The 20,401-nt window shown below is 44.6% G+C and overlaps 1 protein-coding gene across 1 annotated transcript in view; it reads right to left on the bottom strand.

Annotated features, from left to right (window-relative positions):
* The window catches only part of eda2r (ectodysplasin A2 receptor), a 37,895-nt gene that overhangs the window by 7,014 nt on the left and 10,480 nt on the right, over positions 1–20,401 (bottom strand). Inside the window, exons 6-9 of the mRNA XM_048544787.1 lie at positions 18,671–18,835; positions 18,006–18,146; positions 16,404–16,503; positions 3,876–4,377 (exon numbers count right to left, since the gene is read on the bottom strand). Of these exons, the coding sequence (XP_048400744.1) occupies positions 3,876–4,377; positions 16,404–16,503; positions 18,006–18,146; positions 18,671–18,835 (908 nt within the window). The remainder of the gene's footprint in view (positions 1–3,875; positions 4,378–16,403; positions 16,504–18,005; positions 18,147–18,670; positions 18,836–20,401) is intronic.

Genomic DNA, 20,401 nt, shown 5'->3' with positions numbered 1-20,401 from the left:
CTTAATTAAACAATCTGCTTGTTCTGAATGATCAAAGGACAGATTTTGCATTTGCAGCATCTCAGGAATTGACCACAAAACTATACAAAATCAATAACACTGTTCTGACTTTTGTGAAGACTTTTTTCAAGAACATGGTTTTTCAATGGAGTGAAACACATGTGAAGGTTAAACTACAGTCATTATACTCCTTGATGTGGCTGCAATTTAGATATTATTTCTTCACAGCCATCTCTTGATCTCATTGGCTATATGGAACCTGAACATATCCCATGCTAATAAACTGAGCTCTTTGTATAGGTCTCCAAAACTCTGTTCTGCACATTACTGATCCACAACAACATGCCATCCTCAATCATCCAACTATTGGCACAGGTATTCAAAACAATCCATGCAATGAATTTAATTTGCAGTGTCTTTTTACATTTGAAAATTAACATGAGTTTTAAAATTTGTTTCACTAGCTACGCAGGTTAGTACCACTGTGAATTTTGCCTTTTCATGTCTTACTACTTTTTGAGAATGGCTATTAAATCTTTTCACTTCACAATTTGGCTGCTGAACACACTGTATTTCAAGAGTATTTTGTCAGTGTTGTCAACTTGCAAGAGTGCGTGTGCATGTGTATGTACGCTTGTGTATGTACACGTATGTGTGTGTGAACGTGTGCACACACGTGTGTACATGTGTGCATGTGTGTGTATGTGTACGTGTATGTGTATGTGTGTGTACATGTGTGTGCGCGTGTGTATGTACGTCTGCGCATGCGCATGGGTTTCCTTCCATTATTCTCGCATTTGTTTTCTCACACTGAATTACCTCACTTCAGCAAAGTTAGACCACAAGATAGAGAAGCAGAAGCAGGCCATTCAGAACAATTGGGTCTCATCATTCAGTGAGATCCTAGCTAGTCTGTTAATCCTCAACTCCACCTTCCTGTGCTTTCCTCCTAAGTTGCTTGATCAGTTGGCAAATGCTACTTATTTTCTCTTTAAACCGGCTTTGTACTTTGCTCTGAGATAACAAGGACGAACACAGTAGGCCAAACAGCATCGGAGGAGCAGGAAGGCTGACGTTTCTGGCCTAGACCCTTCTTCAGAAAATGGGGAGGGGAAGGGTGTTCTGAAATAAATAGGGAGAGTAGGGGAGGCGGATAGAAGATGGATTGAGGAGAAGATAGGTGGAGAGGAGACAGACAGGTCAAAGAGGCAGGGATGGAGCCAGTAAAGGTGAGTGTAGGTGGTAAGGTAGGGAGGGGATAGGTCAGTCCAGGGAGGATGGACAGGTCAAGGGGGTGGGATGAGGTTAGTAGGTAGGAGATCTACATCTTCGTTTCCTCTACATCAGGCAAACCAAGCGGAGGCTGGGGACCGCATTGCAGAACACCTACGCTCAGTTCGCAATAAACAACTGCACCTCCCAGTCGCAAACCATTTCCACTCCCCCTCCCATTCTTTAGATGACATGTCCATCCTGAGCCTCCTGCAGTGCCACAACGATGCTACCTGAAGGTTGCAGGAACAGCAACTCATATTCGGCTTGGGAACCCTGCAGCCCAATGGTGTCAATGTGGTTTTCACAAGCTTCAAAATCTGCGCTCCCCCTACTGCATCCTAAAACCAGCCCAGCTTGTCCCCGTCACCCTAACCTGTCCTTCCTCTCACCAATCTCCTCCTCCCACCTCAAGCCCCATTTCCATCTCCTACCTACTTACCCCTTGACCTGTCCATCCTCCCCGGACTGACCTATCTCCTCCCTAACTCTCCATCTACACTCACCTTTACTGGCTCCATCCCTGCCTCTTTGACTGGTGTATCTCCTCTCCACCTATCTTCTCCTCTATCTATCGTCCATCCACTTCCCCCCTCTCCCTATTTGTTTCAGAACCCCGTTCCCTTCCACCATTTCTGAAGAAGGATCTCGGCCCGAAACATCAGCCTTCCTCCTCCGCTGATGCTGCTTGGTCTGCTGTGTTCATCTAGCTCTACACCTTGTTATCTCAGATTCTCCAGCATCTGCAGTTCCTACTATCTTTGCACTTTGCTCTTTTCTTTTCGTCAGAAGACCAGGTTCTGCTTCTTGTTCACCATGTGCAATCTGCTCTGTGTGCACTTAAACTCACACCCATCCATTTGGCAACACATTCCATGTCTGGTTGATCCAGACCTGTAAGGCGTGCTAAAACATGAGATTCGGAGGTGAAAATATATTGAAGCTGGCTTCTAATGCAAGAATGGCATATCTTAGCTGGAAAGTAGTATGGGGGATGGCAGTTTCAAAACCAATCATAAGCTAAATATGCATTTTTGGCACAGAGGTAATGGAATTGTCTTAAAATTCCACATCAACTTGTACACAATCATTTAATCCCATATATAGAGAAGGTAAAGTCTTATCATAGCAGTGGCCAGAGGTCCTGCCCTTCATGCATAAGACAGAAAATTGGACCTCTGTCACTTTAGAGTTGGAGAGGTCAAGAGAAGCCTTAATCTAACCCTATGGCTACAGGATTTGGAAATTTCAACAGGTGGAGCCAAGAAGGAAGAAAGAGAAAACAGAGATGATGGTAGCATCATCAATAAAACAAGAAATAAAACGGAGATAATTAGGCTAGAGCTAGAAAAGGAAAGACACTGCTGGCCAGAGATGAGAAAACATAGTTGACAAGCTTTTATTTGTCCTTCTTATCATTAGGCAAAATTTTAAGAAGTCTAGACATTTGGCGCCCATTACAACATGCCCCATCCAAATTTGCCAAGAGCCCATCACAAAGAGATTTTGTCTTATTTTTGTTTTAAAAACATAGCTTACTGTTAATAACAACTGCAGCTCCATACACTTAGAAGTGGATTTGCAATGGGTGTCACTCTTACTGATCATAAATTTCAGTGCCGACAGTTCTCTAATGTAACAAGTTCAGGCAGTTGACCAAGTTCCATTGATAGCATGAGTCAGAGAGTTACAATGTCAAATAGTGTGTGAAAATGGATACATTGCACTGGTGCAATTATAAGAACAAAGAAAATAAGGAACAAGAAAGAACATTTTTAGTTTATCGAGCCACCCTTCCCAGTGAATCAGAAGGAACCTATTTGGTCATGGACGCTGTTCAATTCAGAAAGATAGCTAAAGCCTGGCAATGTTTCCAAAAAAAACTCTGAAAGCTATCCTTGATCTCAAAACCTATAAAGAATAACACTCCAGGATATCAATGTAACATTATTCAATCCTGTTCTGTTGAACTCTGCAGATGACATTTGTATATTCCAAACAGCTTGAGAATGCTTAGAGTTCGATACAGCCTTTTTTTTTCTTATTTTCAAGGTCACTGATTTGCAGTGTTCATAGAAAAGTGGATGGACATGCAGAACATAACCTTAAAGCCAGCACTGAAATCCAGGAAAATACTGTAATCTTAAACAGAATTTGATTTATACAGTCGCTAATAACAATGCCCTTAATGGGAAAATTGATGGAAACAGGGAATTTGAATCCCTGAATCCTGGAATCACATACTAGGTAATCACAATTTGCCTTAGGTCACTGTAAAATAGTGGCCAATCCATAATTGTCTGTCTATTCTCACCAGGACAGAGCACAATTTTCTTTTATAGGTACACATTTGTGGAGTTTACTTTGTGGCTTTTACAGAGATAGGAGAAGGATGTGTAGAAAGGAAAGGCTTCACTGCACCTGTACACACACAGATTATTAATACGCCTTTCCTCAGCTGGAAAATAGTGCCTGGTACAAAAAGGGAAGATGAAAAGGCAAACACTACATTAAGAGGAAAACATGAAACAAGTCAGCAATTGTTCCCAAATGTGCCTCAAACTTCAAACAAAAAAAACATTTTAATTGAAACAATAACTTACCCGATTATTTCCAGTGGGTAGATTGCAGTGTTGTGAGTTTCCACATCCACTGCTACAGCATTTTTCTGGTCTGCTCTCAACATGATCCCATATGGATGATTCTTTTATATCAGGACAAGATCCAAAGCTACAGGATGCTGTACCTTGCCCTTCATGTGGGCTTGAGGCCCGGGAGCGTGCTGTAGTTTCCTGTGTGACAGCATCAGTCAGATACTCTTGAAGATCTAGCTCTGTACATTCCACGGGAGCATGCTCCTGACTGTAGTGGGAGACTGAAGCACAGTGGGATAAGGGCATCTCACAGCCTGCTTGTCCTGATGAAACACCGGCATCATCAATGTGTCCTAGTAGGAGCTCATCATTCATTTCACAGCTTGGGATCAATGCAGGTTGACAGACAGCAGAGCAATGAGACGTGTGGACCAGCTGTTGTAATTCAGCCACATCAACCTCACAGGAATTTTGTGGAGGTGAACTGGAGAATGCAGGACAAGTAACTGTACTATGAAAAAAGATTTCAAAAGTAATTAATAAATAGTTTCAAACACCAGACATAGCTGCAGAAACTCAGCATCTGCAGAGATAGAAACAGCGTTAACATTTCAAGTCCGGTATAATCCTGCTTCATGTTGAGGAACTGTCAGACTGGGCATGTCAACTCTCTTTCTCTCTCCGTAGACGGTGCTGAGCTTCTCAGTCAAGCTTCTCTTGACTGATCTGATGACACTTTGTATACAAATAACAGCCTACATTAACAAAACCATGCAAAGCATCAAGTGGGCCAGCACACATATTTCCACAGTCTGGGAAGGTTTTACTTCTACTAATCATCCAATGCTGTGTTTGGTGGATCATGATCCTTAAAAGATTCATAAAGGCACACGTCTAGAGCTTGAACTACAAGCAATTAGACTCTCAACTCCATCTGTAATGAGGGTATATTTTCAGCTCAGACATTCATTATATAGGACTGGAACATTTCCCACACGAATAAGCTGTACCATTTGGCCATTGGGACGCCCACTCAACTCGCTGAGAACTGACAATTTCTTGACCATTTACCTTCAGATGGCTTCCACACAGGGATTCATGGACAGAGGCCTTTTGCTTTGACACTCTTATCTGGCAACAGATCATTGAAATAGCCAAGCTTTGAGTACAGCAGCCAGGATTTTTTAGTATCAGCAGACACTTTGAAAGCTATGGTGAAAGAGTAAGCACATAAGGAGAGAGGGAGGGGTGTCAGATGAGTGGGGACAGGAATGTGTGCATAAGGTGTCAAGTACAGTGGGAGTGTGCTAAGGGGCCAGGTGGAGGAGATGGAGAGTATGGGAAGGGTAGGGGATCAGGTAGGCATCGCCGCAAGTATATGAGTGTGTGTGTGTGTGTGTGTGTGTGTGTGTGTGTGTGTGTGTGTGCGCGCGCGCGCGCGCGCGCGTGCATGTTGGGGGGTTGTGGGAAAAGAAGGGTCAAAGTACTGGGTGAGCAAGGTGGGTGAAGGAAAGTGTGAATGGTTATGGTGCTGGATGAGGAATATGGTGCCAGATGATGGACTAAGCTATCAGACGACTGAGATGGAAGTCAACAGAGCGGCAGGTACTGATGAAGGTAATGCATTTGACCAGGTCTACATGGACTTCAACAAGCCTTTTGAAAAAGTCCTGCATGGCTCATTGGTCAAACAGCCCATGGGATCCAAATAGAAATGCATGTTGGATCCAACATTGCATGAGGCAGGAAACAGAGGATGATGGTAGAAAGTTGTTTCTGTCAATGAGAATCTGGGCTTGGTGTTGGAGCCCTCGCTGTTTGGTATACTTCAATGGTATACAAATAAGAAAAGGATGTTTGTGGATGACACAAAGAATGTAGGATGGTAAATAATGAGGAGAATAGTTGTAATTTGCAATGGGATATCAATGCAACAAACATAGAAAATGATGGAGAAACTCAGCAGGTCTGGCAGCATCTACAGGGGAGAAAAGCAGTAAACAGTATTAATATTTTGAATCTAATATGACTCTTCCCAGAGCCAGTTCTGAAAAGTGTGAGGAATTGGACTTTAGGAAGGATAACAAGGTATGGGACTACATTATGAATGAAGCATAAAAAAGACCAGACTTGCCTCGGTATACTTCTAGGTAGCTGGGCAGGTACATAAACTGGTTTGGAAGACATATAAGATATTTGATTATTAGTCAAGGCACAGAATACAGCAGCAAGCACAAGGGCAGCATGGTGGTTGGGTAGTTAGGACTGCTGCCTCACAGTGCCAGAGACCTGGGGTCAATTCCACCCTCAAGCAGCTATCTGCATGGAAGTTGACATTCTCCCCATGTTTGCATGGGTTTCCTCCAGGTGATCCCAATATCCAAAGATGTGCAGGTCAGCCAGATTGGCCACAGGAAATGCAGGGTTACAGGGATAGGGTAGAGGGGTGAGTCTGGGTGGCTGTTCTTCACAGGGTCAATGGGGATTCGATGGGCCAAATGGCCTGCTTCCACATTGTATGCCGATTAAGGCAAAGCTGAAGTACTATGTACAGTTCTAGTCACAACATTATAGGAAGAATGTGTTTACACTTGAGGGATGCAGAGGAGGTTTATCAGGATGCTGCCTAGTTGGAATGCCTAAGTTATGAAAAAGAGATTGGACAGGCTGGACTTTTTTCAATGGAGCAGTAAAGATTGAGAGGGAACCTGAGAGCGATATTTAAGGCTGAGGAGCATGGATAGGATGGTACTTTTCCCTTTAGCTGAGGAGTCAATAACCAAGATGAATAAGATTTAAGGTAGAAATAAAATGCTTAGAGGAGAGTTGAGAAGTTTTTTTCCAGTCAAAGGGTGGTAGGAATCTGGAGCTCACTATGTGAAAGAGTAAGCATCTTTATTTTATTCACTCATGGGACATTGAGTCAGAAACTCTTGTGACATTTTCTGGGTAGCTATTAAACTTCAGTGAGTCAAAGCTCTCTGAATTCTCCAAATTTAAGGGTTTTATTTTTCCAAAGGTTCCAGAAGCAGAGGAATTGGCCCAGGCAATTCCCTGGGAGTCAGCTACTCCGGGATTTCCACATGGTCCCAAAGTCCAACAGCACTTTACACGGTTACAACAATGACTCAGCCATTGGAATGTCTAAGATAGCACGTATATACAACTATATGCATCTAACCGTTGTCATGGAGCAGCACAAGAAAGCTCTTGTAGGGAACAAGATTTTTGCCTTTGGTTCTGGGTTGGGAAAATCCCATCGGTTTTAATTTTGCTCCATTAGCCCTGTGGGCTGGTCCTGCCATGAAGAGGGTCTTCCTATATATACACGTTTTTATATAAACTGTTTTCAAACATTTGCACTCCAGTTTGGTTGCTGGTCATAGTCAAAATGTTGCTGATTGGAAATAATTTTACATGTGTTTCAGCTGATGTTTCATCAGAAATTTCTGGGAACTGGTCGGATTGTAGCCTCTGATCAATCTAGATATTCAATACCAGGCTCTTTCATTTCATAAAATAGCTACAATAACTAGTTGATGTTATGTATTCTTTGTTGAACTCAGCATTACATTTAGTCCACAAAGCCTACAAACACATTGCATTACTAGAGACAACATAACCATTCTGCTGAGTTTCAAGCACTCATTCCACTATATGCTTCTCAAAATCAGGCCAACAATCCATCCCTGTCTTGATGGTGCATTTGTTTTCTTTTGGCATTTCCTTAAGGGCACAATCCTTCTTCTATACCCACTCCAGTTCTCCACAGGCACCAAATTCCCTCTCTGTTGAGTTGGCAAATGTTACAACTATTAGCTGTGAAACACCTTTGTACTTCACCAAGTTCTCTGAGTTCTGAAGAAAGGTCACCAGACCTGAAACTTTAACTCTGATTTCTTTCCCCAGATGCTGCCAGACCTGCTGAGCTATTCCAGCAACTTCTGTTTTTGTTTTGTATTTCAATCAGTTTGCTGGAGAGTCCATTTCTGTTCTTCTGGCCATGCCTTGCAAAGTCTGTTTGTGGGCGTATTTTAAACTCCTGCACATCTTCTCATTTTGCCTGCTAGGTTCCCTGCATTTGTACCATAAGGTAAGTAAAACATGCACTTCCGTACTGACAAATTTACTGATAGAAGTACAGCAATTTGTAGCTGAGAAAGGAGGGTACAGGCGAAAAGGTCAGCTCATGTAGGGAACGTAGTCAAAACATGATTTTAAGCTGCAAATAAAATACCTTATATGCTGGATCAATTCTGACACCGTGATCCATGGAAATACCAATTACATTCAACAGTACTTTACTCAAAATTGTACATTAGTAAAGGATAATTGTGTCCTCAAATCAGAAATAGGGATGTCTTAATGAAGCTCAGTAGGGTCAAGGTTGAACACTTTTGGTCTCCCTAGCCAAGATATACCTGAGATAGAGGGTGTACAACCAAGGTTCACTAAGCTGATACTGGGAGGTGGCAGGACAATTGTATGAGGAGAGATTTGTACAAGTTAGCCTGTATTCATCATGATTTCGAAGAATGAAAGGGATTCTTTCAAATGTGTAATATTCTATTAGCAGCTGGAAAGACTAAATGCAGGGAGGATGTTCCCTTTGGAGAGGGAGTCCACAACCAGGGGACATGGACTCGGGATTCGCGGTAGGCCATTTTGGGCAGAGCGGACGAACATATTCACTCAGAGGGTAGTGAATCTGATGAACTCACTGCCACAAAGGAGGTTGGGTCGCTGACTATATTCAAGAAAGAGATTGATCACTTCTTAGATTTTAAGCACATGAAGGGGTATGGGAAGAAAGTGGCAGTGTGATAGTCAGATTAAGGATCAGCCATGATCAAACGGAATGGCAGAGAAGTCTTGAAGGGTCTACTCCAGCTCTTATTTCCTCTGGTTCCATGTTTCAATAGGGAGTGCTTCATTGTCACAAGTGTGCCTTTTGCATATGGTAGCAAATTGTGACCCTGTTCAATCTCTGAGGTGGAACTTAAAATCTCATGGTATTACTTGTAATGAGAGCTGGAGAGTTTTCTTAAGTCTCCTGATCAATAACAATCCCTCAACCAGTGTTAAAAATCTGAAGATCGAGTCATTATCACGCGTTGTTTATAGGAACCTGCCCTTTCACGTTTCCTACACCGTGTTGAGCATTACAGTGTAAAAATAAGTAATTATCTGCAGAGCACTTTACAGATCATAAACATCACGACATCAAATCCAAGATGTCTCCTTCAAAAACATCCAGATATTAGCACTGGAATCCAAGAGATCTGAAGGAGCAGGGGAATGAGAGATATGCCTTTCTGAAATAGCAGAGCATTTAATTTGAACGATAAGAAGAACAAGGTAAATTTCAAGAGGTCTCTACTTGGAATAGAAAGAGGAATCATTGTTTCTGCTGAGACTAACCGCTATCTTTGTCTCAACTTACCTTAAACCAGGGAACAGATGGAACTTCTACAAGATTCCAAGCAACAGGACTAGTGGCCAAGATGCTGGATGTTCTGACAGCCCTGTGAAAGACTTCACACGGAATCTGCATAGAGTATCTTAAAGGTTGTGCAGGAGATCAGCATTCTAGGAACCATAAGCTTAGATCAGTTGAACTGATACTGAGTGGAATTTAAAAGGGGTGCAACCAGTGGCGGTAACTAAATTCATTCTTTCTGATAAAATAACTCAAATAATTATTTCCACTTTTCGTTTCATTGAAGTCATTCAAATGGAAAGTAAAAAACAACACCCACTTATTCATGGATAAGAGATAATGGGAACTGCAGATGCTGGAGAATCCAAGATAATAAAATGTGAGGCTGGATGAACACAGCAGGCCAAGCAGCATCTCAGGAGCACAAAAGCTGACGTTTCGGACCTAGACCCTTCATCAGAGAGGGGGATGGGGTGAGGGTTCTGGAATAAATAGGGAGAGAGGGGGAGGCGGACTGAAGATGGAGAGAAAAGAAGATAGGTGGAGAGAGTATAGGTGGGGAGGTAGGGAGGGGATAGGTCAGTCCAGGGAAGACGGACAGGTCAAGGAGGTGGGATGAGGTTAGGAGGTAGGAGATGGGGGTGCGGCTTGGGGTGGGAGGAAGGGATGGGTGAGAGGAAGAACAGGTTAGGGAGGCACAGACAGGTTGGACTGGTTTTGGGATGCAGTGGGTGGAGGGGAAGAGCTGGGCTGGCTGTGTGGTGCAGTGGGGGGAGGGGACGAACTGGGCTGGTTTAGGGATGCGGTGGGGGAAGGGGAGATTTTGAAGCTGGTGAAGTCCACATTGATACCATTAGGCTGCAGGGTTCCCAAGCGGAATATGAGTTGCTGTTCCTGCAACCTTCGGGTGGCATCATTGTGGCATTGCAGGAGGCCCATGATGGACATGTCATCTAAAGAATGGGAGGGGGAGTGGAAATGGTTTGCAACTGGGAGGTGCAGTTGTTTGTTGCGAACTGAGCGGAGGTGTTCTGCAAAGCGGTCTCAAAGCGTCCGCTTGGTTTTCCCAATGTAGAGGGAGCCATACCGGGTACAGTGGATGCAGTATACCACATTGGCAGATGTGCAGGTGAACCTCTGCTTAATGTGGAATGTCATCTTGGGGCCTGGGATAGGGGTGAGGGAGGAGGTGTGGGGGCAAGTGTAGCATTTCCTGCGGTTGTAGGGGAAGGTGCCGGGTGTGGTGGGGTTGGAGGGCAGTGTGGAGCGAACAAGGGAGTCACGGAGAGAGTGGATGATGCGTTGTATCCGGAGGTTGGTAGGGTGGTGTGTGAGAACGAGGGGGATCCTCTTTGGGCGGTTGTGGCGGGGGCGGGGTGTGAGGGATGTGTTGCGGGAAATACGGGAGACGCGGTCAAGGGCGTTCTCGATCACTGTGGGGGGAAAGTTGCGGTCCTTGAAGAACTTGGACATCTGGGATGTGCGGGAGTGGAATGTCTTATCGTGGGAGCAGATGCGGCGGAGGCGGAGGAATTGGGAATAGGGGATGGAATTTTTGCAGGAGGGTGGGTGGGAGGAGGTGTATTCTAGGTAGCTGTGGGAGTCGGTGGGCTTGAAATGGACATCAGTTACAAGCTGGTTGCCTGAGATGGAGACTGAGAGGTCCAGGAAGGTGAGGGATGTGCTGGAGATGGCCCAGGTGAACTGAAGGTTGGGGTGGAAGGTGTTGGTGAAGTGGATGAACTGTTCAAGCTCCTCTGGGGAGCAAGAGACGGCGCCAATACAGTCATCAATGTACCGGAGGAAGAGTTGGGGTTTGGGGCCTGTGTAGGTGCGGAAGAGGGACTGTTCCACGTAACCTACAAAGAGGCAGGCATAGCTGGGGCCCATGTGGGTGCCCATGGCCACCCCCTTAGTCTGTAGGAAGTGGGAGGAGTCAAAAGAGAAGTTGTTGAGGGTGAGGACGAGTTCAGCTAGGCGGATGAGAGTGTTGGTGGAGGGGGACTGGTCGGGCCTGCGGGACAGGAAGAAGCGGAGGGCCTTGAGGCCATCTGCATGCGGAATGCAGGTGTATAGGGACTGGACGTCCATGGTGAATATGAGGTGTTGGGGGCCAGGGAATTGGAAGTCCTGGAGGAGGTGGAGGGCGTGGGTGGTGTCATGGACGTAGGTGGGGAGTTCCTGGACCAAAGGGGAGAAAATGGAGTCCAGATAGGTGGAGATGAGTTCGGTGGGGCAGGAGCAGGCTGAGGCGATGGGTCGACCAGGGCAGGCAGGTTTGTGGATTTTGGGAAGGAGATAGAAACGGGCCATGCGGGGTTGGGGAACAATGAGGTTGGAGGCTGTGGGTGGGAGGTCACCTGAGGTGATGAGGTCGTGAATGGTGTTGGAGATGATGGTTTGGTGCTCGGGTGTGGGGTCATGATCGAGGGGGCGGTAGGAGGTGGTGTCGGAGAGTTGGCGTCTGGCCTCAGCGATGTAGAGGTCAGTTCGCCATACTACCACTGCGCCACCCTTGTCTGCGGGTTTGATGGTGAGGTTGGGGTTGGAGCGGAGGGAGCGGAGGGCTGCCCGTTCTGCGGGGGAGAGGTTGGAGTGGGTGAGAGGGGTGGAGAGGTTGAGGTGGTTAATGTCTCGACGGCAGTTGGAAATGAAGAGGTCGAGGGAGGGTAGGAGGCCTGGGGTTGGTGTCCAGGAGGAGAACTTGTGTTGGAAGCGGGTGAAGGGGTCAGTGGAGGGAGGGTTAGGCTCCCGGTTGAAGAAGTAGGCATGGAGGCGAAGACGGCAGAAAAACTGCTCTATGTCCAACCGTGACTGGTATTCGTTGATGTGTGGTTGTTGGGGGACAAATGTGAGCCCCTTACTAAGGACTGACCGTTCGTCCTCAGGCAGTGGGAGGTCTGGGGGGATGGTGAAGATGCGGCAGGACCAACCTGTCTCTGCCTCCCTAACCTGTTCTTCCTCTCACCCATCCCTTCCTCCCACCCCAAGCCGCACCCCCATCTCCTACCTACTAACCTCATCCCACCTCCTTGACCTGTCTGTCTTCCCTGGACTGACCTATCCCCTCCCTACCTCCCCACCTATACTCTCCTCTCCACCTATCTTCTTTTCTCTCCATCTTCGGTCCGCCTCCCCCTCTCTCCCTATTTATTCCAGAACCCTCACCCCATCCCCCTCTCTGATGAAGGGTCTCGGCCCAAAACGTCAGCTTTTGTGCTCCTGAGATGCTGCTTGGCCTGCTGTGTTCATCCAGCCTCACATTTTATTACCCACTTATTCATTATAGACTTTGTTGAAACCAAGTCCAAAAAGTGTGTCAATTTCATGTCTTTCCCCAAAGAAAATGGGAAAAGCTATTTTTACTTCCCGGTGCAGTTGGAGGTATAACACAGAGGGACCTCTCAGCACTCCTCTCTGCTGAGGTGATTCACCTCACTTGTACAACAGGCTGTCGTTACTCTATATGGCCTTTACCCACTGAGGAGAAAATGCGAATGTTACAAACTCGCGACCAATGTTTATCAGGTTCCTGCTGAAAAATACTTGTGTGGATATCAACAGAGGGCAGCGTCATACTCAGCTGGGCCACCCCTTATCTCATGAAGCCCGGATTCACGGCTGATATTTGAGGTATGGAGCTTACTGACACCAATAGAACCCAAGCCTGAGGCCGCATCTTCAGGAAAATTCCACATCGAAATCAGAAATTGGTAGTGAAGCTTGAATGACAGGCACCTGAGCCAGAATTGGTTGCAACATTATAATAATTATTCTTCAGGGATCCTGCACTCTGGTGTGCACCAGTGCAAATCACATCAAAAATATGGAGTCAGCAGGAGGTCATCACATGCACGCAAGGCAGGCTGTCCTGCAGGCACTATTCAGATGCTTATGTAAAAAGGCCCTGCAAGAAGTATCTCCTGTGGCAATAGGGAAAAGTGTGTTTCTTAGGGCTTCCCCAGCCCATCTTTCTCAGCCGAGGTGAAGCACTGACCTGCAATTCATTAAAAAGATGTTGGATTATTTCAGGGACTCCCAGTTCGTTCCTTGGTAAGAACACTACTGATGGGTCAAGATGGATCCATATGGGAATCAGTGCATGTCACTGCACTGCAAGTAAAGGCCGCCAAAGTGAGACTGGCCAATTTCAGAAGTGCTGTCTCTGTCCTTGGCTACAGCCCCCTTAATGTGCAGGTGGCAGTGTTGGACTGGGGTGGACAAAGTCAGACGTCACACGACACCAGGTTGTACTCCAACAGGTTTATTTGTAATCATGGGATAACAAAGTGTGGAGCTGGATGAACACAGCAGGCCAAGCAGCACCTTAGGAGCACAAAAGCTGACGTTTCGGGCCTAAGCCCTTCATCAGAAAAAAACCACACCCTTTTTTCTGATGAAGGGTCTAGGCCCGAAACGTCAGCTTTTGTGCTCCTAAGGTGTTGCTTGGCCTGCTGTGTTCATCCAGCTGCACATTTTGTTATCTCAGATTCTCCAGCATCTGCAGCTCCTATTATCTCTTTATTTGGAATCACACAAGCTTTTGGAGCACAGCCCTTTTGTTTGGTGTAGTGAGAGAGCAGAACACCTTTCACCATCCAATACTTCCCCAGAGCAAAGAAACTACGCCATGTACTTTACAACCTTCAATGTCAATGAGCATCTCACCAAGACCTTCCCCACACCTCCACTTCTCGCCTTCAAACAACTGCTAAATCTTAAACAGACCATTGTTTGTAGCAAACTACCCAGCCTTCAGGGCACCATTGACCACAACACCACACAACTCTGTCTTGGGAACCCCTACAAGACTGACAGACCAATGACACGGACCCTACCATCACATGTGGAAACCCCACCCACCACATATACAGCAGATACTCATGTGGCTCGGCCAATGTTGTCTATCTCATAGGCTGCAGGTAAGGATGTCCCGAGGCATGGTATATTGGCGAGACCATGCAGATGCTATGAAAACAGATGAATGGACACCGCACAACAATTATCAGACAGGAATGTTCCCTCCCAGTGGGGGAACACTTCAGCGGTCGAGTGCATTCAGCCTCTGATCTTCAGGTAGGCGTCCTCCAAGGTGGACTTTGAGATACAATGCAGAATCGCCGAGCAGAGTCTGATAGCCAAGTTCTGTATCCATGAAGACAGCCTCAACTGTGATCTTGGCTTCAAGTCACACTATAGATGACCCCATCATACTGTTGTGTATCTGTAAAATCGTCCTTACTGTCCTATTTTGACAGCATAATTTGAATAATTGTTATGGTCTCTTTATTTTAATTAGTTGTACATTTTTGAGTTTGGCATGTGATTCCAGTCATTTAGTTTTTCTCTCGCACCATCTTACTTTTATTTCTTTTTGTAATTATCTCTCTGCCTCACTTAATAAGATTAAAGGTCATCCCTTTGCTGGTTATTCAGGTGTTGACATCACTCACCATCTAACACTCTTGGTCACCTGCAGAGACTTATCATCTGACACTCCACTCACACCAGTTCTTTGGTCTCTCTGCCTGTTAACTCTGAGTCTGTGTTCTGTGCTCTCTCCTTGAATCTGACCAAGAGGCTGAACTCCAAAAGCCTGTATGATTTCAAATAAACCCATGAGATAATAACTTGGTACAGGTGTCCCTAAAACATGAGGGATCTGCCATAGTTCTGTTGTTCTGAAGGCAAATCAGAAGCTTCCCAAAATGATAGGGGCCTGATACCAAGTCATTAGGGTCGTGGACTGGTGGCCTGTTTCCCTGCCATTCCATCACCTTAAGCCACCTCCCGGAGGCAGATGAAGCCGGGGAGGTGGGAGCAAGACTACCCATCTTTCCATCGGATGACAGACAAGTCAGCCATAAATCCCCTCAAATGCCCATTATTTTATGCTAATTAGGATTTTGCAGTTCTAAGTTCTTGTAAGTGCTGCAACACTCTGTGGTTGCCTGGTAATGGGCCTCCCATGCGTGTGTGTGTGTGTGTGTGTGTGTCTGTGTGTGTGTCTGTGTGTGTGGTGTGTGTTGCGTGTGTGTCTGTGTGTGTGAGGGTGTGTGTGCAGTGTATGTGGTGTGTGTTGTGTGTGTATGCGTGTGTGTGTCTGTGTGTGTGTGCGTGGTTTGTGTGTGAGGGTGTGTGTGCAGTGTGTGTATGTGTGAGGGTGGGTGTGCAGTGTGTGCAGTGTCTGTGGTGTGTGTTGTGTGTGCGTGTGTGCATGTACATGTGTGTGTGTATATGTGTATGTGTGTGTGTATGGTGCGGGGGGCATGTAGAAGTGGAACTAAAGGCAAGAAGAGATCTGTCAGGCTTGAACGGCAGCTATGCTAAAAGATTTTTATTTTATTTTGTGCTTTTATAATTGTTGGAGAGAGGGCACCTTCATTTTGGAGCTCAATCTCATTTTCTTACCATGAAAAGCCAACTTCAGTGCCAATGTTGGAAGGCTCACTAATGGCCTTCCAGCTTCGAGAGTCCACCCATCATGATTCACTGGACAGTGAGTCTGTCCTCTGGCCAGTAATGGATCTATCTAGGGAGCATCACTGTAAATGACTGTTTCCCACACACAGTACAGTCTTCTGATCCCCAATTCAACCTCATAGTAGGGCCCTGAACTCTGCAGGCAAATGTCTGTCCCAGAGCTTTTCAACTGGGATTTGATGGTCTTTCACACACATTCTGGTGAATGGCCAATAGGAACCTGAAGGAGTGTCAGCCCCATGTGCTACATAGTCATTTTCTCAGTTACATCATCTGCAGTTATGTCTTTTTGCAATGAGATGCATTTGTACTTCAATCACTTTATTACTATAACAGGTACATATTAATAGGATTTATTGCAGCATAGCACACTGGGAGTTCAGCATTCCAGCAACATTAAGACCTTTAAGAATTTTGATGGAAAATTAATTCTACTCTTGGCGCAATTCTATGCAAACTAGCTTTTTAAAGACCCATTTGAACATTGACTACACCCCCTCAGTGGATACAAGTAAAATGAATAACCAGTGCTCTGGTTCACAGATTTAATTCATCCCAACCAGGTGATGTCATCTTATGGTAATCTCCAACATAATAGGAATTTTGTAATTTACCTCTGGCCTTTGTCTTGAGATCCTGATGTACAGAAATAGGCCACAATACATGATCTTACGGTAGATGGTGCATCTTCAGACTGAGCCACATCTGCTGGTCCTGAGTATAAAAGTAGAACACAAGGAATTACAATACTTGAATGACATTCTGCAGTTACACTAGCTTCTCTTGGTCAGAAATGCTGATTCAGTTATACTTCAACTGCACCTTGGGGTGTCAGGACACCCTCAGTGATGTTACGATGGAAAGTTCAGGAATGTGAGCCAGCTACAATGAAGGAACTGTGATATAGTTCCAAGTCAGGATGGTCTTCCCATGTATTGGCCTTTGTCTCACCAAGTAGTAGAGGTGGAAGGTTTGGAAGCGTCTGTCAGAGGAGACTGTGAGTTATTGCAGTACGTCTTGCAATTATTACACTGCCACCAGTGCACTGGTGGTGAAGAGAGTGAACATTAGAGGCAGTAGAAAACGTACCAATTACTCTTGTTGGAGATAGCTATTGCCTAGAACACGTGGCACGAATGTTACTTGCTGCTTGTTAGCCCAAACCTGGATGTTGTCCAGGTCTTCCGCATTTAGGCACAGACTGCTTCAGCATCTGAAGAGCTGGGAATGCTGCTGAATATTATCAGCAAACATCTGAATAAAATCAGCAAACATCTGACCTTATGGCGGAGGCTATTGATAAAGCAGCTGAAGATGAATCTCCAGTTGCCACAACCATCTTCTTTATGCCATGTTTAATTCCAATCAATGGACAATGCGCTTGCCAATTCTCACTGACTCTAGATTTGCCAAAGGTCTATGATGCTATACTCAATGAAATGCCACCTTCATGACAAGGGCAATCACTCTGAGCTCCAGATAAGTTCTTTTGTCCATGGTTAGACCAAAGCTTTAATGTGGTTAGGAGCCAGGTGATCTAACAGTAACTAAACTGAGTGTCAGTGTTCAGGTTGGTCCCTTGAAATTTGACAACATTGTCGATGACTCCCTTTCCATCACTTTGTTGACAGTGACATTATCATTTGTGAAATTCATTCACATATTATGTTAAATATATGAACGCCGTCACTAAATTGGCAGAGTCAGAAGTTCCATATAAACATGCCCAGTGCCCATATATTAGCATCCATAACATAAAGTGGGAATCTGTTATGTAGAAACATTACTTAATGCATAACCAAGTATGATTTTCTACATAATATTCCACAATAAGACAACACAATTAACACGTTTGATATATTACTGAATGGTCTCATTGAAACATATACAATTTTGAGCTGGTTTCTGGAAGGAAATCTACACTGCTTCAGAATAAAGATCTCGTCCATTTACAACTGAGATGATAAGAAATTTCTTTACTCAAAGTGCTATGAATCTTGCAAATTCTTTTCACCAGAGACAGTGGGGATGCTCAGTCCTTTGTTGTATGCAAGGCTGAGATCTTTAAGTTTCTGAACATTACAATGAAGAAGCAGCAGATGTGGCATAAAAGTGGGCCTGGAGTCAATGAGCCATGATCTTGTTAAATGGTAGAGCTAGCTCAAATTAGTGTTTAGATAACCGCTGCTTCTGATGCTCAAGTGGACTTCTCTTACCTGCAGGACGTGCTATATTGTGGCCAGGAGTGATCTTCTGACAGCGTATGATCAAACTCTCAGTGCTCGCGTCATCCACTTGGCCCTCAGAACATGAAGATTCCATTCTGGCTCTCTCAGTCACAGGGGCTCTTGGGTGCCCTGAAAAATGAAGCATTTGCATGAATCAGCTAACCTACCATGATGCAGCAGTGTGTTACATTCAACATGTTGGACCCAGATGGGAAGTTCTTTCAGCATTAACAAGAGATGCTTGGGTGAGGGAAAGTGACTTGGTGCGGAAAGCAAAGAATAGGATTTGCAAATGTCTTTTATAATCTCTGCATGCCCCAACGTTTTACAAGCAATTAAATAGTTCTGAAGTGTAGTCATTGTTGTACACTAAGGAACAGAAGAGAAATCGAGATGAAACTAGAAATATCATGCGGCAAAGCCAAGCTTGAGGTTTAATACACAATAGATTGTCAGGAATGGTTCCCGGGAACAAATGCAGAAGAAAATAAGACAACATATTATTAAACATTGACATTAACAGAATGAAAATCTTAGGATAAGGGAAAGCTTTGAAGACAGACAATTCCTCACGAGCTCCAAATGCACTCAGTGATGAGAGAGTTACAGCTCATACCAGTTCAGACCAACGCAGAGTGACAAACCTCCATTACCATTGTTCTGCTTTTCTGCCATCAGCTTTCTGCAGTAGAAGAGACAGAGCAGCAGGGTGGTCAGCAGCACCGTTGTCAGGACACTACAGATCACAGCTACAAGGGCAGTGTTGTAAGGACCAGTGTCAGAGCTCAAGACTCTCGTCATATCTAACCTGGAGATGCCTGTGAAGCAGATACAGGGGAAATTGTGGGAAATCCAAATGCAGAGTTCTTACCTCTTCAATCATCTTAAGGTCTCTACTGAGCTGGTGATGCAAATTACCATAGTTAATTCACCCTTTTATGGTTGTCCACATCCAATAACTCACTTGCTACATTTTATAAGGGATTTCTTTTGCCTTTTGGGAGATAAAGTGGAAAATGGAAGTTGGATGGCTATATACCAAAGTACTAGCAGAGTTCTGCAAGTGGAGTTAAGATCAAGTGGAATTGAGTGGTGTGCATTTTAGCTGCACAAAATGCTATTACGTTTTGGAACAGTGAGTTGAATACTTTATGATGCAGAGTTCCACCAGGACCCTTTGAGTTAAAGAAAAACTGCCTAGTGAGTTTTAAAATCAGCATGAGCAAACTACACAATGAAGTTGGTAAACAGTCATAAATTCAGTGGGACTGGAACTTGCTCAATTGGTTTATGGATCAGGGCTGACCCAGTGGCTCATGCCCCCATTGACTGAAGCTACATGTGTCATAACCCGTGATTACTTGGAAACATTCTGGGAGGAGGGGTTAGCCCAATTCCAAACATATCTCGACAATAAACTTACTTGTAGGGTTTTTGCAGTGCTTTAAAGAGGGGTTATTTAAGATGTATAACAGATACTGCAGTCAATGCACAGCAGACCTCTCACCACGCAAACTATTTCATACTGGAAAAATCATGTTCACACATTAAATGCCCGTGAATATTACTTCCTGCATTTTCAGCACAAACCTCAGTATCTGTGTGCTGCTGTGAGCAGCAGAAAGGAGAAACATGATGCCTGACTGTGAAATAAACTACCCGTTAAGCTCATTTCATCATTATTTGTGGATTGGGATGACAGAAAGATTGGGAAAGATACTGGTTAACTTGGCTAATAGACAGCAGTGGTCTCATTCATCACTGGCACTGTTTTCTATGCTGAAAGAACACTTGAGAAGTATTGCAATGTTAAATTCCCATTTCAGTCAAAAAATTGTTTCAGTGAGAATACTGTACTAGAAATGTTTTCTGTCTTTAGTAATGTTATCTGTCTAGCACAGTTTTTTTTAAATTCTCTATCCAACATATTATTCTTGCAGACAGAATGGATGTACAACCTGTTCCAAAGTCTCTGCCAGTGCCTTTCTATTAATAGTATTGCAAAACATATGGTTGGGGTTTTCACTTGCTCCTGTGACCTGACCTTTGTATGACACTGTCCTTTATTTGGAAGGAGAAATCAGAAGACTATTATATGGAGGAATTGTAGGCATGGATCTTGTGCTCCAATGTTCTACAGCACTCCAATTTCAACAGCCCACATTCAGGTTGTCAAACCATGAAGAATAACCTGGAGGTCCTAGGATTTGAAAATTTATATCCAGGACACTGGTTCAAGCGACCCAGAATAGGAAAATTCAGAAGGAGATCAAAAGTTATTTGCATGTTTAACAGCTTCTGAAAAATATTGCAGATGAGATGTAAAGTTATCTACTTTCCAAGTGGGTACTAAAGGCTTTTTGCTGTCATGGAAAGGTAACATG

The sequence above is a fragment of the Stegostoma tigrinum genome, chromosome 15 (genome assembly GCF_030684315.1).
Source record: "Stegostoma tigrinum isolate sSteTig4 chromosome 15, sSteTig4.hap1, whole genome shotgun sequence".
Lineage (NCBI taxonomy): Eukaryota > Metazoa > Chordata > Chondrichthyes > Orectolobiformes > Stegostomatidae > Stegostoma > Stegostoma tigrinum.
The sequence above is the reverse complement of the archived record's forward strand: the minus strand, read 5'-3'. Positions and strand labels throughout refer to the sequence as shown.